Source organism: Symphalangus syndactylus, chromosome 7, assembly GCF_028878055.3.
Source record: "Symphalangus syndactylus isolate Jambi chromosome 7, NHGRI_mSymSyn1-v2.1_pri, whole genome shotgun sequence".
Classification (NCBI taxonomy): Eukaryota; Metazoa; Chordata; class Mammalia; order Primates; family Hylobatidae; genus Symphalangus; species Symphalangus syndactylus.
The window spans coordinates 66,127,010-66,146,598 of record NC_072429.2 but is presented as its reverse complement, the minus strand read 5'-3'; the positions used below and the strand labels follow the sequence as shown (position 1 = coordinate 66,146,598).

The window sequence follows — 19,589 nt, the reverse complement described above, 5'->3', positions numbered from 1 at the left end:
TGATGCACATCTACTTGCAATCCTGTCCCTGCATCTATGAGGCTATCACCACTATTGATGGTAAAATCAAATGGTAATATTGAGTCTTTTCAGAAAAGGGGGAGCTTAGGCCACGTGGCCACTCACTGCTCTGCATGAAAGGCCTGGCTCTGGGTGACTTGGGGACTGGACCTAGAGATGGGATGCAGAAACAGAACAGCTGTGCTCCTCTGTCACCCTTGCTAAAAAATGCCTAGACCTCAATAAAGGCTGAGATTTTTTCACAATTACCAATTGGGTTTTGAGTATTTTTTATCCTCCCCCTTTTTCCCCTTGGGGAAGAAAATTAGCAGACCTATCATAACCAAATAGGTCTTATCATACTCAGTCTTTCCCTATAAAGAGTGATGCTAACACTGACACATGTGAGGGCTGTCCTAGGACACCAGAGACATGTCCACAGCATACACACTGATGGTAATGACTGCCTTTATGAAATCATTTTCTTTCAACAGCAGAGAATCTGTCTTACTCATCATTTTGCATCATTAAACATGGAAACCAATTCATTGCCCTGGAGAGCTCCACTGTTTTTTCAGAGACTGGAAAAGGAAAGGCACCATCTACTTTATTTAAGGTTATGGTGCTTAGATTATGACATTTTATTTGTTTTCTTTATAATGTTTAAACTATTCAAACACTACAACACAAAAAATCTGGAAATGCTACTTACACATATTAAAATGTATATGTTAAAATTTTGAGAGCGTTTATCTCAGGCTAGAAGTATGTGGTCACTGCATATTTTATGTATAAAATGGATGAGAAATGTGTTACCCTTAACACAGTTAAAGGTAATACAAATGTATGTGTATGTATACTGGGTAGATGCTGTTGTTTACAAAAATATTTCTCCACTCATTGTATTATTAAAGTTTGACAAAAATAAAATAGAAAATAAAATTAAAAGCTTGGCAAGATAGCAAAGATTGTCATGTATCTCTTAATTAGTTTGTAAACTAATTTATACCGTATTCAGAGTAAATTTTAAAATGTAGTAAAATAGCAATTTAAAACTCTTCAATTACCAATTTCACTTCATTAATGTTTGAATAAATATAACTAATGAAAATATTTTGATATTTTATTGTCCACTCATAACTCTGCAATAACTTCAGTGACTTAGAAATTGATGTTTGTCTACACCATGACAAATACTGGGATTAAAATGTCAAATAATTCAAATAGTGAATTGTTTATACAGAGTTTTGAAAGATAACTAGAACTCACAAGAATTGAATAGGTTAATTAATGTATAGCATTTGGAACACATGGTAAATGCTCAATAAATGTTAACTCTTTATTTTTACTACTAATATTCCTATGAGTTTAGTATAGGTTATTTCATTAACTTCAAAGAAAAGGTCCCACTAACCTAAAGTCAGCTAATGTAGCCTTAAATCTTCAATCGATTTAGTTTGATAATAATTTATTGGGTTAAGGATACAGTTGAAGTAGTGAATATTATGGGTGGGAGGGTAATTTGGAAAGTTACTTCCAAACCTACATTCAAAATGATGAAAGGCTGAGCCATAGAACAGGAGTCACATAAAGAAGAGAAGTGGAAAAGAAGCAATTTTAGGGAAGGAAAGACCAGGGAGGCACTGAGTTGGAGTAAGGGAGCTGGGGAGGAAGACAAATCGTGAGGGCTCAGCTTCCTGCTTCTGCTGTGAAGGCATGCTAGGAGGAGACAAAGTCTTTGGGGAAACACCAGGGGTTCAGATTCGATCCGTTCAAGATCAGTTTTTAACATGAGGAATTGCAAGGACTGTGGGTCCACCAAAATGAGGTGCCCCACAGACAATTGGACACTTACCTAGGAATTTCAGAGGCGATAACATTGCCTAGGATTATTTTCATACAATTTAAACCAGTATATGCATGTTACATGCTCCAAGTTTTTCATTTAATAAATTCTGGGTCATCTTTGCATTTTTCACTTTGTCCACATATTAGTTCAATGTCTCAATGGTAAGAATTTTTTTTTTAATTTATTTATTTATTTATTTTTTATTATACTTTAGGGTTTTAGGGTACATGTGCACAATGTGCAGGTTTGTTACATATGTATCCATGTGCCATGTTGATTTCCTGCACCCATTAACTCGTCATTTAGCATTAGGTGTATCTCCTAATGCTGTCCCTCCCCCCTCCCCCCACCCCACAACAGTCCCCGGAGTGTGATGTTCCCCTTCCTGTGTCCATGAGTTCTCATTGTTCAATTCCCACCTATGAGTGAGAACATGCAGTGTTTGGTTTTTTGTCCTTGCGATAGTTTACTGAGAATGATGTTTTCCAGTTTCATCCATGTCCCTACAAAGGACACGAACTCATCATTTTTTATGGCTGCATAGTATTCCATGGTGTATATGTGCCACATTTTCTTAATCCAGTCTATCGTTGTTGGACATTTGGGTTGGTTCCAACTCCTTGCTATTGTGAATCGTGCTGCGATAAACATACGTGTGCATGTGTCTTTATAGCAGCATGATTTATAGTCCTTTGGGTATATACCCAGTAATGGGATGGCTGGGTCAAATGGTATTTCTAGTTCGAGATCCCTGAGGAATCGCCACACTGACTTCCACAATGGTTGAACTAGTTTACAGTCCCACCAACAGTGTAAAAGTGTTCCTATTTTATCACAGACATGCCATAAAGTGCTTCCTCATTACCGTTGCACTATTTTCATAACTATTGTTTGAATTCTATCATGGAAACATAGAAATTCTATGCCAAGAAATACTCTTGAGAGAGTTCAGGTCCACCTTTTTAAAAAATAAGAAAATCAATTCCAGTTATGGGTAAGGAAGTTATCCAAAGTGGCCGAGATCATTGAAGTCTGATGGCTTAACCCAGGGTTTTCTTCTCACTATCTCACACTTCTAATGTTTCATATAAATGTGTTGTGTCTTCAGTCAAACCGAATCATTTTCACAAGCATGAAATGAGTCTATACTTCACAGCACTTACTAGCACTTCGTAGTTAATATAGGGAGTGTTACAATAAGTTATTATTAAATATTTTTAAAAAACAATAAATATATAAATATTTTATCTAAATAAAATGTGTAGCATTTAGATACAAAATATTGTCTAGAAAAAAGAGAGAAGTGGGCAAATAGAATTAATATTTGCTGACATAAATACATTGACAACATCCTAAACAAAAGGATAGATTCCCAGGAAACACTGTATCAGTCTTACAGGTTATTTATGTAAACTGTTTACAAATCTATTAACTCTAAAGGGAAAATGAGCTTTCTGAAAAAATTACAACTGTGGAAATCTTTTTGTTCTTTTGCTATCATAGACGCCCTGCTATAAATATCAGTCAGTAAAATGTAAATTTTATATAATGCCTAGATGGTTGTGTACTTTTCATTACTGTGCATTACTTTCTATGGCCGTAATTCCCAATGTAAATGAGAAACTCAAAAGTCATGATCACTTACTTGTGTCATTTACTCCACAAATGGAATTACAACATTCTACAGTAACTAAGTGGGGGCATCAAGATGGAAAATCCTCCTGTAATGTATGAACTTTTCCTTTTAGTTATAATGACCTGGTGAATGAAAGGGTCTCAGTCACAAAACATTCAGAAAATGTTACTTTAGTTTGCCATATTTCCCCTTATTCTGCTAATTTGGGTTTTATAAACACATACACACTCCTTGTCTTGGATCTTAAATTTACTCAAAACTTTTAAATTTGTATTCTTTCATCTTTCTTTTACTTTATTAAAAAATATTTCTAACATTATGAAATTTATTTGGTATAAATTACTTTTCCCTCATATTGACATATAAATGCCCCAGAGACAAAAATTTTTTTCTTTGTTGAATAACATTTATTTTATTGTATTATTATCTCCTTATAGCCTGTTTCAACACCATAGAACAGAATATCATTGAATGCTATCACTATTCTAAAATCTGGTAAATAAAGTGATTAATACATTTTACTGAATGTTTTACTTTTGTTTTGTTTTTGAGATGAAGTCTCACTCTGTCTTCCAGGCTGGAGTGCAGTGGTGTGATCTTGACACTGCAACATCCACCTCCCAGGTTCAAGTGATTCTCTTGCCTCAGCCTCCCAAGTAGCTGGGACTACAGGTAAGCGCCACCATGTCTAGTTAATTTTTTGTATTTTTAGTAGAGACAGAGTTTCACTATGTTGGCCAGGCTGGTCTCAAACTCCTGACGTTGTGATCTGCCTGCCTCAGCTTCCCAAAGTGCTGGGATTACAGGCGTGAGCCACTGCAGCCAGCCTGAATGTTTTGCTTTTAATACGAATGTATAATTACAATTAGTTAAATTTCTGTTAAAGAAGATGAAATTCTTGTGTTGGAGATTCTGAAATGTTTTTTCACTGTGATTACAGTGCTTCTGTGTATGTGGAAGAGCAAGATAGAGGGGCAATACAGACAGAGACGATGTTTGTATGTGTGTTTGTTTAATGGTAAAGATTTTTAGGATTTCTAAAACATGGTGATATTAATATAAATTCTGTAATAATTTTTTCCCAAACTATCTCAAGGGCATTTTTCCACAGGTCTCATACATAGTTGAATAGCAAAACATGAACTCCATAAATTTATAAGAAGCACAACTACCACAGATTTTAAATCAGGAAAACCATGAACTCATAGAGAATAGCAGAGTGAGACTAAGACTTTGTAACATTAAGAAATTTTAGGTCAGGCGAAGTGGCTCACGCTTGTAATCCCAGCACTTTGGGAGGCTAAGGTGGGCGGATCACCTGAGGTCAGGAGTTCAAGACAGGCCTGGCCAACATGGTGAAAACCCATCTCTACTAAAAATACAAAAAATTAGCCTGGCATGTGGTAGGCACCTGTAACCCCAGCAACGCGGGAGGCTGGGGAAGAATTGCTTGAACCCGGGAGGCGGAAGTTGCAGTGAGCCGGGATTGTGCCACTGCACTCCAGCCTGGGCAACAGAGTGAGACTCCATCTCAAAAAAAATAAAAAGCAATTTTATATGATAAACAACCTCTGACATTATTAGGACAAATATTTGCTGGTTACTAAACTACATTGTTACAATTTTAAGAATATTATTCTACAAAAGACATTTTTACAGTATGGATACATTTTATTTAAAATACCTAGACCAGGGGTTCCCAACCCCAGCACCTTCAGAATAAATCCATACTCCTCACTGAGGTTTGAAGATCCTATGGCAGAGGTCTCCAATCCCCAATACTGGTCACAGCCTGTTAGTAACACAGCAGGAGGCGAGCAACAGGCAAGTGAGCATTACTGCCTGAGGTCTACCTCCTGTCAGATCAGCAGGGGCACTAGATTCTAATAGGAGCACAAACCCTATTGTGAACTGCACATGTGAGGGATCTAGGTTGTGCACTCCTTATGAGAATCTAATGCCTGATGATCTGTCACTGTCTCCCATTACCCCCAGATGGGACCATCGAGTTGCAGAAAAACAAGCTCAGGGCTCCCACTGTTTCTACATTATGGTGAGTTGTATAATTATTTCATTATATGTTACAATGTAATAATAATAGATACAAAGTGCATAATAAATGTAATGCACTTGAATCATCCCAAGGCCATCTCCCCAGCCCGGTCTGTGCAAAAATTGTCTTCGACAAAACCAGTTCCTGGTGCCAAAAAGGTTGGGGACCACTGACCTAGGCAAAATGAATGCTCAGAAGTTTGATATTTCAGAATATGTAAGTGGAAGAATGTGGAAGTATTCATATGATAGGAAAATGGCAAATCTTTATAAATATGAGTTGATAAGCTAAATCGATTTTTAATCAGGCCTGTGTTATGAAATATTATTGTACATAATAAAACAGTTACCCAATCTCTTTTATAAACCCATAAGGCCTGGAAAAACTAAAAGGTAAAAAAGAATCTGCAAAACCATATTTATGAAATTTGTTCATTTTTAAGGAAACTGAAAGCTGAGCAAAGCCCAAAATAACACTCCAGATGCTTGTAGCTAAACTCATTTATTTCAACCGTGGATTGTCAATACAGCAAAAACTCCTGAACCCATTTGCAAAAAAAAGCAACACTAATGTCAGCTCCCACATGCAGACATGCTGTGCTTTCCTTCAATGCCTCCCCATGTAGAGAACACACCAGGCAATCTTAACAGCCTGTCTCCACTTGTAAATAACCTCAGCTCAGTTTCAGTACAGTCTACTCAAGTCTGCCTACAAATGGACTCTCCCATGTCCCTTGTGAACTAAATAATCAAAAAACGAAAAAAATATTTTTATAAGACTACAGTAAACAGTATTTTAAACAGTCATTATATATAATCAACCTGCAGAGGGTTCCAGCTATATAACCAGATTGATGATAGAATGTAAAATGCTATGTCAATTAAGTTGGCCAATTATAAATGCCTGCAAACACTGAGATATTTGTTCTAGTGGTTGTAAAGTTTACTTGGGAGTTTGATGGATTGATTTCTAATTTTAAACTGGGATTAAACATACTAGGCTAGAGTACGTAATACATGTTGAATTCCATGTTATGCTTCCACCTCCGGCTCCACTTTTTGGCTATAAATACATCTTGCATTCTGTAATTTTTGGTTTTTAAGAAAACAGGATATACATTTGCAAATCTTTGCTATTTACGTTCTTTAAATTGTTACTTTTCACTTTATATCCTTTAAGATTGTTGATATTTAATTTTTTTTATTTTAAAAAGAATAAAACAGCTTTGACTATAAACACACTTGACCAGAAAGAAAGTATAAGAGAGCATGATTAGTGAGGTCTTTCAAATAGGATTGGGGTAGAAGCTGTTCAAAGACAGTTATTTGGATGTTGTAAATGGAGCTACAGACACCTACCAGTGACTGTAAGAAACATGTTGGTCACAACAAGGCCAAATGAATTCCGAGCCACACATTCGTATCTTCCCTGGTCAGGGAACCCTGCGTCATAGATAGTCAGCGTGCCTTCACCATCCACGTGGAACTTACCACTCTCAGTAATCTGCACACCTTCCTAGGGAGCAAAAAAAGAGTTGTCACTGGATGGGTGTGGTTCCTTAAAAAATCATTTATTTACTTTTTTAAATGTGGGTTCATTTATTCAACAGACATCTATTGCATGCCTCCTGTGTGTCAAGTACTGGAGGAGATACATGGATCTAGTGGAGAGAAGGAAGAGAGGAAAAGAGGTTTCTAGGAAGTGTGGTTTTTCTCTCTCTCTGATTATTAAATATGATAACCAAAAGTTCAATCATGTAGTTATTTAACAGAATAATTATTTTAAAATTATCACTCCAGTGAATGGATAGACACAATTGATTCATATATTGCTTACTGCTAAAGATAATTCTGACAACTACATTTGGTCGGGCACAGTGGCTCACGCCTATAATCCCAGCACTTTGGAAGGCTGAGGCAGGAGGATCACTTGAGCTCAGGAGTTCAAGACCAGCTTGGGTGACATAGCAAGACCCCATCCGTACAAAAAAAATAGAACAAAAGTCAGCCAGGCATGGTAGTGTGTGCCTGTAGTTCTAGCTACTCAGGAGGCTGAAGCAAAAGGGTTGCTTGAGTCTAGAAGTATGAATCTGTAATGAACTATGATCATGTCACTGTACTGTAGCCTGAGCAACATAGCAAGATCCCATATCTAAAATAAAAAAATTAAAAACTAACGAGGAGAAGTATGCTCACAAATCCATCATCTAAAAACATCAAAATATTTTTATTAACATATTTCTAATTTCCCTTCTATTTCTTCCTTGTATGTACTCATATGTTTTGTATAGTTACACTGATATGTGTATTTTATATATATATATACACAATTAAAAATATAAGAAGATAAAAACATTTTATAGGAGCTATTATTAAAGTGCATTTACTTTTAATTAATATAGATTCACATACATTTTCATTATTATGGAGTTAATTTTAAAAAGTAAAAGAAATTGGCCTTGTGAAATTGCAGTTAAAATGATGTGCCTCTGCCCTGCCTCTCCCCAAAAGACTCACAGGAAACAGAGGATGGGAGATATTTTTTCAAAAGAACTCACACTCCAGCTATAGCCAATAGGCCAGAGTGTAACCATGAACGTTTAGAGTGAAAATAACATTTCACGGGTCTTCAGATTCTCACAGCTGACTTTACCCCATGCTCGAAAACAAGTCCAGGTGATTGGTAGCTGGTAACTCAGAGTAGGGAGTGAGAAGTTGCAGGGCACTACCAGGTGAGAGGGCGGATGAGAGAGACCAGACACAAGGCATGGATGAGGCAACCAGGTGCACAGGTCACAGGGCCTAGTGGGTCCTTCCTTCAGAACCACACCTTCCCTGCCTCAGGTTGGGCCACTACTAAATTTTCTTTCAAAGTTGCTCCCTTCTCCTCACCTATTGCCAGAACTCCAGACTAAATTTATTGCTCTGAAATATTTGCTTGGAGTCTCAGCAATCAGATGGCTTTCCAGCACATTCCTTATCTGCTTATGGTAGGGCGTTTCTATTGCTGGTAGCAAAGTATGCTAACTCATACCTTTTCCAAACTTGTGAGCTGAAGAGGACTGTTATGAAGAGTAAATGTGATAGTGTGTGTGAAATGTTTGGCATAGAGTCAGCACTCAGTTTGTGATTAAAAGCTACCTTTTACAAAGTAGACGCTGAGATATTCTGCTGATGTGATTATACAATGATGCATGTCGTAGAGTGTCTAATAAGGCTTTAGAGACTGCCCAAAATGTATATTTTTGACACTTTCTATTTTTAGCGTAAAAATATTTTGATATAATATCAAATTAAAAGGGGGTTATAAAAATATTCAGACTAGTGAGAGGACATGAACCAAAAGACTCAAGATTGAGACCCCTAAACTTACCCTTCATAGAGACTGGCATGTGAGACTTGCTACAGCACAAAAGAAGTCCTTGTTAATATATGGTAGCAATAAAAATAAGCCAAGTGGTTTTGGAAAACAGCTTTGTAACCTTTCACAGATTTTATATTTTGTCAAAATGTTTCAAAAACTGACATTCAAGTGTGCAAATTTGTAGATTTTTAAGAACACTGAAATCCGAGACCGATCATTTTGTTTTGATGAAAAACTTAAAACAGAAGAAGTAGTTATGTTGGAAGAATATGGCTTCCAAAAGACGTAAGATGTATAAATAAGGAGCTATTGTTTCTTTAAAGCCATTCAGGTTTTGCAACTTCAGAACTACTTTTTCTTGTTTCTTTAACACCAAGCTTTCCATTCCTTTCCTGTTTCAGCCAATGACCTACTTTTAATCCACTTCTGAGTTATTAACTTAAAATGGTTTCTTATTAGCCACTAAACTCTTAATTTATATGTGTCAAAACCAATTTTCCTTAGAGGAATTCAGTTATGCTTATGAAGTTTTCATCACCAGGCAAATTAGAAAGGATAAACCTTATCAAAACACTGAACCAAAATCAGATAGAGTCACTTAAAAGAAAAAGAAGAAGAAGAAACAGGAAATAAACCTGCTGCAATGTAAAAAGTATTATTTGCTAGCAAAAGTCACAACAGTAAAAAATCAATATGAAAATCATTACCTCCATTTTGGTGGGTCGATACATCTGTCAGTGTTTTTAATATTACTGTACTTTTAGTTGAGATCTTACCTTATTCCAAGTAATTATGGGCTGTGGTTCTCCTTGAGCATGACATGAAATGTTTATATTCTTTCCAACCTCGACACTTGTATCCTGAGGAAGTTGAGTAAACACTGCAAGAGCTGTGGGAACAAACCAAAATAACATCATGTCAAATAATATCATTTTTGTCAACATATGCCAACTCATCCCTGAGTCAAAGGGATGAACCTGAATGCCATATTGGTTAAGCACACTAGTTTTTCAAAAATCAATTACTTGGATGTCTAGGGGAATAACAAGCATCACACCCAGGCTGGCGGCAAGTACAGCAGAGGCCAGAGCAGGAATTAGGCAAAAGGAATGCACTGAAACTTTAACTACATTTGCATTTTTAACATGCATCTCTTCAGCTGAGCTGTGGGTACAGGATTTTCATTATTCTTTCTCAGTACTTTTTGTTAAGTGTGAAATAAAACTATATGGTAAGATCAAAATTTATTTGTGGCTAAGATAAAAAGATCCAGCTCTTCAGTGAGCATCTCATTTCCTCAAAAAACACAAACTACCATAACACACCTAATATGAAATAGATAATTGAGATAGCTCTATAACTATTAAAAAATGAATTCCTAATCCTTGAAACTCCCCAAATAAGAAATCCCCAGGAAGGAATTAAAATTATTTTACTGGAGAATTTGACCCAGTGTTTAAAAAATTTAACAGCAATTTTATAGACTCTCCTCCATAAAATAACAGAGGAGGGAATACTTCGCAACTCCTTTTGGGAGGCTCACCCCAATATCAAAACCAGACTACAACTATAAACAAAGAAAAAAAAAAGACCACAGGCAAATACTTCTCATGAACATATACACAAAAATCATTAACAAAATATCAGCAAATAGAATTTATCAATATGAAAAGGTTTATACACCATGAGCAAGTAAGGTTTATTCCCAGGATGCAATACTGGTTCAATATTTGAAAATAAATCGATATAATCCATCATATTAATGGCTAAGGAAGAAAAGTCACATAATAGTATCAATACATAAAAAGTGTTTGCCTATATTCAACCCTCATTATGAGTTACAGACCTCTCAGAAAGAAAATAAAAGTAGAGGGGAACTTCCACAACTTGGAAAAGAACATGTACAAAAGCCCTAGAGCAAGGAAACACAGTGAATACTTTTCGCATAGAAAATAAGGCAGGGATAGCTGTTCTCTCTAGTCTTATTCAACACAGTGCTGCAAGTTCTGGCCTGTGCACCATGGCAAGAAAAGGACATCGAAAGCAAACAGAATGGAAAAGAAGAGATAAAACTATCCCTATTTGCAGATGAAATTATTGTGTATGTAGAAAATCCTAATATATATCAAAAATACTCCAAAGTGAGTTCAGCAAGGTCTCTGGATACAAGACAAATGTATTAATATACAGATAGTATTTATTTTATATACAATCAATGAACATACGGACACAGATCTTTTTAAAAAATACCATTTACAATTGCTCAAAAGCATGAAATAATCAGGTATAAATTTAACAAAACATCTACAGTACTTATAAACTGAAAACTACAAAATACTGAAGTCCAAAATCAAAGATTTAAAAAAATGAATAAGCATATATGCATGGATTGAAAGTCTAAAGACAGTAAACATGTCATTTCTTTACAAGTTGATATACAGGTTTAATACAATCCTCATTAAAATCCCAGCAAGATTTTTTCATAAATACAGATCAGATTACTCTAAAATTTATGTGGAAATGCAAAGGAACTAGAATAGCTAAATGGTTTTGACAAAAAAGAATAAAGCGAGAGCAACTGATCTACTGGATTTTAAGATGGGTCATATAGCTGCAGTAATCGACTGTGTGGTATTCAGGAAAACGGAAGACACAGACACAAATATCAATGGGACACAGCAGACAGCGCAGTAATCGACCCACACAAATATGCTCCATTGATTTTAACGAAAGAGCAGAAGCAGTTCACTGGAAGCCTTTCAACCAACGGTAAAATAGCAAATGGATAACCATAGGCAGAAAAATAAACCTTTACCTAAGTCACATACTTTATAAAAAATTAACTCAAAATGGACAACAAACTTAAATATAAAATGTAAAACTATTATTTAAAAAAATAGGAGAAAATCTTTGATATTTAAGCCAAAAGTCCTTTGACTTTGCACAAAAAACTTAATCTATTAAAGAAAAAAATGATAGGATTTCACCACAATAAAAAATTCTGTGCTGTGAACACCATGCTGAAAGTATCAAAGGGCAAGTTATAGACAGAGAAAATACTTGCAAACCACATATGCAGAAAGGAATAGTGTCTAAAATATATAAAGAACCCAAAAAATCAACAGTAAAATACCAAACACTTCAAACAGAGAATGGGCAAAAGGCATGACATTGTACTGTAGAGGATATACAGATAGCAAGTCAGCATATGAAAAGGTGCTAAAAATCAGAAGTCATTAGGGGCGTGCAAATTAAAACCACAGTGTGATATTACTACACACCTATGAAAATGGTGAAAATACAAAATAATGACATTACAAATTGCAGGCAAGGATGCAGGGAAACTGAATTACTCCTACATTGTTGGTGGGAATGTAAGATGGTACAGACACTCTGGAAAAGAGTTTGGAAACTTCTTTAAAAATTTAAACATGTGGCCGGGTGCAGTGGCTCATGCCTATAATCCCAGCACTTTATGAGGCCGAGGTTGACGGATCACCTGAGGTCAAGAGTTTGAAACTAGCCTGGCCAGCATGGTGAAACCCTGTCTCTGCTAAAAATACAATAAATTAGCCAGGCATGGAGGTGCGAGCCTTTAATTCCAACTACTTGAGAGGCTGAGGCAGGAGAATCGCTTGAACTAGGGAGGTGGAGGTTGCGGTGAGCCACTGCACTCCAGCCTGGGCGACAGAGTGAGACTCCATCTCAAAACAAAATAAAACAAAAAAAGTCCAAAAGTGCACAAGCTAAGTCCTGTGGTAGTAAAATATGTAGCATTTTAGGAAAGCTACCAAACTGTCTTCCTCGTGTTCTTTTTATCTTTTTTTTTTTTTTTTTTTTTTTTTTTTTTATGAGGCAGGGTCTCACTCTGTCACCCAGGCTGGATCTTCGATTAAGAAAATAAGAGCTCTCATCATATCTTTCTTGTATGTTTCTGTATTTCTGAAAAAATTATAGTAACATCAAACATTTATTGCTGAGAAAGATAAAAAGGTTCAGTTCCTCTGTTAGAATCTTATTTTTCTTATGTATTTAAATCTCATGGTATATTCTAAGTTAACACATGCATTTCAGAATGCTGAGACCATGGCTGATAGATGCCTGACAATGCATAATGGACATTTCATGAGGACCAGGGTCAGCCTATGTGGCAGTGATGCTCCTGATCCAATCAAGAAGTCTCCAGTGTCTCACTCTTCACATCATAGCCTCCTTTGTCTGATGTCCTTTATCGCCAGCTGCTTTCACCTCCTGTCACAACAGTTGCTCATTATCACAAGCTGTGCCATCACTTATAATATTTTGGAAATATCTAACACCACACTCTAAAGCAAAGCTCTTCTCACTATGCCCTTGCATCTCCTCATTTGGACTTTATCTAGACTTGGAAGGCGATCTGCTTCTTTCCTATTGACCAATAATCTTCTAGTCTCATTCGCTTTCCTTTTCAGCCAAGCTCCTGTGAATAAATAGAAGCTTAAAAGATCCAATCCTTCAGGATGAATCCCAAGTGGCTAACTGGGCTTAAATTTAAAATAGAGCCAAACAGCCATTTCCTGACTAGAGGTGACACACATGCTCTGAGTTCCCTGAAAACACACACCTTTTTAACTTCAAGGCCTTCAGAGCTTACCTGAACCAACCAATCAGAACTCAGCAAGTTTGAATCCTTCATTTGCATAAATGGACCTGATTGGGAACATGGGTGGAAACTTTTGCTACAAAACTTGAACTCTCTGTTTTCTGGAATGCACCTTTGTTTTACATTAGGGGCTGTGTCTCTCCAGTTTGCAAACTGTTTGCTGGAATAAAGTCTCTGCTTCAAATTCCTTTGCAAAGAACTTTTGTTCAGGATCCCAAGTTTTGTCACCTTTACCACTTTTCTTCCAAAATGCTAAACTTCTTTACCCCATTGTTCTTTCATTCAACAAACCTCCACCATTTTCTTGCATTTCTTCTCACAAAATATCGGCAGTAAAAATAGAGTGATTCTATGTCCTGGATTGTCAGGAACAAACTGCCCTTGTCAATTCAGATCCTATTTCACATCAACAGCAACAAATTTCAAGCATTTACTTCTCTTTCAAGTCACCTACTTCATCTCTTGGAATACTCTTCTCCTACACAATATTGACTTCTCCACAAAGAAAACAGAAGCCATCAGACTATAAATTCCTTGACTCCTATACTCTTCGTCCACAGAGGTATCATTCAATCCATGCAACCATTCTTACCTCCCCTCCTATCCTCATCTAAACTGAAAAAAATAACTCTTCTCTTAAAGGTCAATTGGATCATTAGATTTGCAAATCTCACCCCACCTTGCCACCTGAGTGATCTTAAATTATTTAATGCTCATGCTCTTCCAACTTTTCAGCCTCTCCTTCCTTTAGAAAATACCTAGGAAAAACAGGCCCTTCCACTTATTTCTGCACGACCCAGCCCCATCTCCACTGCTGTCTCTTTACTGTTTCCCTCTTCACTTGTTTCCAAGAAACCAATAAGTTTCTTGGAAAACAGAAACATTCTCTGCTCATGGCACTTCTATACCCTTTATGCCACAGCCCACTTCATTAAGGCTTCGATTTCCTTGACTGTATGAAACTGCCTTTGTTCAGACCCTTAAAAAAAATTCCAGTCTTTACTGAATGCACTTTTTTGTGGCTTTTGACACGTTTGATTCTCTCCTTCTGGGAATAACTTTTTCTTAGCTGCTAAGACTCTTGTCGCCTCAGGATTTTTGTGTAAGCCAGAGGCTGGGAATTCCTCTATAATATCGCTCATAGCTTTTTCTTCTCTCTACATTCCAAGGGGGTCCAATTCTTGGTCCTCTTCCTTCTCACTCAGTGCGCCACCTTAGTTCTAAATTAGTTCATTAATAACCATGGACTCTACATCTTAGGTCCACGCTCAGAAACCAACCATTTCATGGACATCTACATTAATTCTCAGCAAGCATACTGATTTAACTTTTTCCCAAGCTGTATTGACTGTGTTTTCCCATTTGTTAATTGAATTTTTTTTATTAAATTCAGGAATTCTCTATATATTACAGATATCAAAACACACTTGTCAGTTATATATATTGCAAATATCTTCTATTTCTGACTTATGAATAGAATATCCAAATTGTAATGTAGATAAGATTATCATCTTTTCTGATAGGCTAATAGTTTTCTGTAATTTGTTTTGCAAATCTTTCTATACTACTATCATAATGATTTTACTTCTTATTCAAAAAGAGTTAAATGTTTTAAATATTAAAACTTTTTTATCTGGAATTGATTTTGGTGTGTAGGGTGATGTAAAGATGTAATTTCACCTTCTCCCTGTGGATAATGAGTTGCCCAGAACTATTGTTGAGAAGCCATAGTTTCTGCAGCCATGAGCAATGACATTGCTTACACATATGAGTTTTTTGTCTCTTTGGTAAGTTGTTAATCCTTGAGCCAATCATATAATATGTTATCCCTGAGCAGTATACAGTAATACCATCTTGCTATTTGGATGATCTGGGTTATTTTTAGATTTTTGTTATTCCATATGCCTTCCAGAATCATCCTTTCAGTTTCCATCAAGAACTCTTTAAGGGTTTTTATTGGAATTGCATTGATCTATAAATCAATGTTGGAAGAATTAGCATCTTTACAATAGTAAGTCTGTCTTCTTCAATTTCTTTCAATGACATTTTATTTTTCTTCTACACAATTCTTGCACATCTTTTGTTAGATTTATTTTTAACTTATACTTTCTTGTCATTTTAAGGAGCTTTGCTTTTAAAATAAAATTAGGCATTTTGTTGCTGGCATGTAGAATGAAAAATGGTTTTTACTTGTTAATGTCATATCCAGTGATCTTGCTGAACTCTTAGGTCTGATAGTTTATTTGTAGATGTTTTTGGATTGTATATGAGGAGAATCCTATTATATACAAATAAAATTGTACATATTTCTTCTAAAGTCATAACATTTGTTTTCTACGTCTTGCCTTTCTGTACCTTCCATTACAACATTGAGTACATGCAATCTTCTTCCTAATTTTAAAAGGAATATTTCGGCCAGGCGCAGTGGCTCATGCCTGTAATCCCAGCACTTTGGGAGGCCAAGGCGGGTGGGGATCACTTGAGCCCAGGACTTTGAGAGCAGCCTGGCCAACATGGTAAAAACCTGTCTCTACTAAAATACAAAAATTAGCTGGATGTTGCGGGGCGCTCCTGTAGTCCCAGCTACTGGGGAAGCTGAGCCAGGAGAATCACTTGAATCTCAGAGGCAGAGATTGCGGTGAGCAGAGGTCGCACCACAGCACTCCAGCCTGGGTGACAGAGTAAGACTCTATCTCAAATAATAATAATAATAATAAAAGAAATATTTCTAACATTTCACCTTTAAAAGCGTAATTTTCTATTGTTTTATTTCTACAAAAAAAGGGTTTTTTTGTAGAAAATATTTTATTTCTATGTTGCTAAGATCTTTTCTTAATAATTAGTTAATAAATTTGATTGAATGTTTTCCCTGCATCTATTAAAATGATTAATGTCCTCCATTAATCTAGCAATGTCAGTGGAGTCAGTGGGGCAGTATTTTGTACAAGTTTTTTTGTCCATAATTTCCTTTATTAGTTAATTTGAAATGTATTTCCTCTTATATTATCTGCAAAACTTTGTTTAAGACTGGGTTGACTTTTAGGACATTTACAGAATTCATCTGTAAATTTGCTGCAACTACTCCTTTCTTAGCTTTTATTTAAACAATTAATTTGCTGGTTTTCTAATTCATCATTTTCACTTTCCCGATTTGAAACTTATAATTGTATTTTTATACTTTACTATTTACCCTTAGTATCTGTGGCATTCATACTTACGAGCCTGAAATTAATAGATTAACCAACTTATTAACCAACACCTCATCTCAGATATATAAGATTATAAAACTTTAACTTCAATAACCATTTTTCCAATATATATTCCATTGTAAATCAGTATTTAATTGTATAATTGTATTCAATGTCACACCTTAATGATTACAATTATTATTATTGAATGTAGAAAATATTTTAATATTATCTATATGTTCATCAGGTTCTTTTATTCACTATTGAATTTCTTTTTTTGAATCTCAGCTCTTTTAAGATTTTGTCCTTCTTCAAGAAGATAATCTTTAGCCCTCATTCTTGAACACTTTGATGGGTATACAATACTATATTCTCAGTTTTATTTTCTGAAAATATCTTTACTTAGCTCCTATCCATGAAGGAGTTGATGCTTATATAATATTAGATTTACAGTTATTTTTGTCGAAACACTTTGAAGAATCGATTCCAGCATCTTTTGGCTTCTGTTGCTACTGACATAAAGCCTGTTGTTAGTTTAAACGCTGTAAGTGATTTGCCTTTTTTCTCTGACTGTCACTTCACTCAACTCTCTGCTCAAATGTCATGTCCTTCTAGAGGTATCCCCTGACCTCTCTTTTTAAATGACATGTCCTGGCACATTTTTCTGGCCCTATGCCTTGTTGCTTCTTCATCATGCTTAACACTGTATGGAATACATGATATTTATTTCATTTTCTTTCCCTTTAGATGAGGAGCATCTTTTCCAAGAGAACAGGGATTCTTCTGCTGTATTTACTGCTAAGTCACCAGTGAGTAAAATAGTGATACCACATGGTTTGTTCTCAATATACATTAAACGTATTTTGTACCATGTAACAAATGGTTCCAGAATGTTTGCTAATAATCTTTTTGGAACTACTAGGAAATAAGAAGGTTAAAAATACTAGAATTAAGACACTATGAATTCTAGTATGCTCTACTGCAGATTAATGGCATTGATATTATTCCCCCCAAATTATGATAATCATGAGCATTTATTAGATGAGGAAACTGAGTCACAGAATTCTGACAGAATGTAACACAGATCAGTTTGCCATAGACACAATATATCTTGATTTTAGCATTCTATAGATTGCCTCTTTACAGAGATGAGGTAGTAAAAACAGGGTAGAAAGGAGCTTTTTATAAAGGATATATAATGATTGAACATCTATACCCAAGAAATATCAATTAACAGATCAATGTCACCCAGAAAAAGAGCTCTGTCCTTTCCACATTTCATCAAATACATGGACAAAAACACACAAAAAAGTCTTCATTGGCCAGATGCGATGGCTCAGGCCTGTAGTCCCAGCACTTTGGGAGGCCGAGGCAGGCAGATCACAAGATCAGGAGATCGGAGACCATCCTGGCTAACATGGTGAAACTCCTTCTCTACTAAAAATACAAAAAAATTAGCTAGGCATAGTGGCACATGCCTGTAATCCCAGCTACTCAGGAGACTGAGGCAGGAGAATCACTTGAACCCAGGGAGGTGAGGGTTGCAGTGAGCCACGATCACGCCACTGCACTCCAGCCTGGGTGATAGAGCGAGACTCTGTCTCAAAAAAAAAAAAAAAAAAAAAAAGTCCTCATTAGTGTTTTTTCTTTGCTTGTTTTTTCTTGTTTGGTTTTTTTTTTTAGATGCAACATATTTGGAAGAGAAAATGATTACACTGGACTCTAGTCAAGAATGGAAAGCTAACACTGCAGCCTGGTAGAATGGCTGAAATAAACAAGTTAAAATTTTAAAAAGTAATAAATTTGGGGAATTTTTCTGATTAAATAAAATTTTCTTTACAAATAGAAGATGTAGATAATGAGAACAAATAATTAATGTGGAGGCAAGATGGCGGCAACCAAGAGGAAACAGCATGGAGGCGTGGCAGTTCAGGCGAAGAACTCAAAAAGAAGCGAAAAAGAGGCCGAGCAGCCAGCTAAGCTGGGCGCCACCGCAGAGGAGGTGGAAGAAGAAGATAGAGACTGGATTCCAGGCCCTGTTTGCAAGGGGGAGTGAAAAAACAAGGAATAGATTTTCATCTTTTCTTCCAGAGGAATAAATAAATTTTAGAACAAGACATTTTATGCAGGACTTGAGAATGTTGATGCCTCATTTTAAGTAGATACTAAAATGGATCGTAAGCATAAATAATTTGAGATTAGTGAGTTCTGTGAAATGAAAAACTGTAATAAACGCATCTACTTTGAAGCTAAGAAAATACAGGATCTCTTTATGTAGCTTTCAAATTCACCTCATGGACCATCTGCTAAATGCCTTGTTCAAAATATTCATACCCTAGCTGAATTAAAGATGACTGGAAACCTTTTGAAAGGTTCTTGCCCCTTTTGTCTTGACCCAGCTTTTGATGAATTACTACATTATGCTGTGTTAAAAGAACTCTTAATTCAGATCTTTAGTACACCGTGGTATCATCCCAAAAGCCAACCATTCATGGGCCATGTGTTTACTTTCACTATTTTGGATAACAGGATATGGTTTCAGAAGTTTCATATCATAGAAGAAGGTGTTGCTCTTGTAGAAATAGGACCTTGTTTTGTCTTAAATCTCATAAACATTATTCAGGGAAGTTCTGGAGGACCAACTTTATATGAAAATTCTCACTACCAGGCACCAAAAATGCATTGCCATGTCATAAGATCCATCACACCTGCAAAATACAGAGAGAATCAGTAAGTGAAAGATGTGCAGAAACTGAGAAAGAAAGAGCCAAAGATACTTATTCCACATGATCCCACTGTTCAGACCACAGTGGAATAAAATTGAAAATCAACTCCAAAAGGATCCCTCAAAACCATGC

The 19,589-nt window shown here is 36.0% G+C and overlaps 1 protein-coding gene and 1 pseudogene across 9 annotated transcripts in view; one reads left to right on the top strand and one right to left on the bottom strand.

The window, feature by feature from the left end:
• PXDNL (peroxidasin like) overlaps nucleotides 1–19,589 on the bottom strand; it is a 479,632-nt gene that overhangs the window by 94,374 nt on the left and 365,669 nt on the right. For all 9 annotated transcript variants that reach the window (XR_008658991.1, XM_055286430.2, XM_055286431.2 and 6 more), the window contains 2 exons: nucleotides 9,678–9,790; nucleotides 6,897–7,053 (listed from right to left, as the gene is read on the bottom strand). Coding sequence is in view for 8 of the 9 variants with exons in the window: in XM_055286430.2 (XP_055142405.1) it covers nucleotides 6,897–7,053; nucleotides 9,678–9,790 (270 nt within the window). In the remaining variant the exon portion in view is untranslated. The remainder of the gene's footprint in view (nucleotides 1–6,896; nucleotides 7,054–9,677; nucleotides 9,791–19,589) is intronic.
• Nucleotides 18,564–19,466, top strand: LOC129486475 (ribosome biogenesis protein BRX1 homolog; annotated as a pseudogene).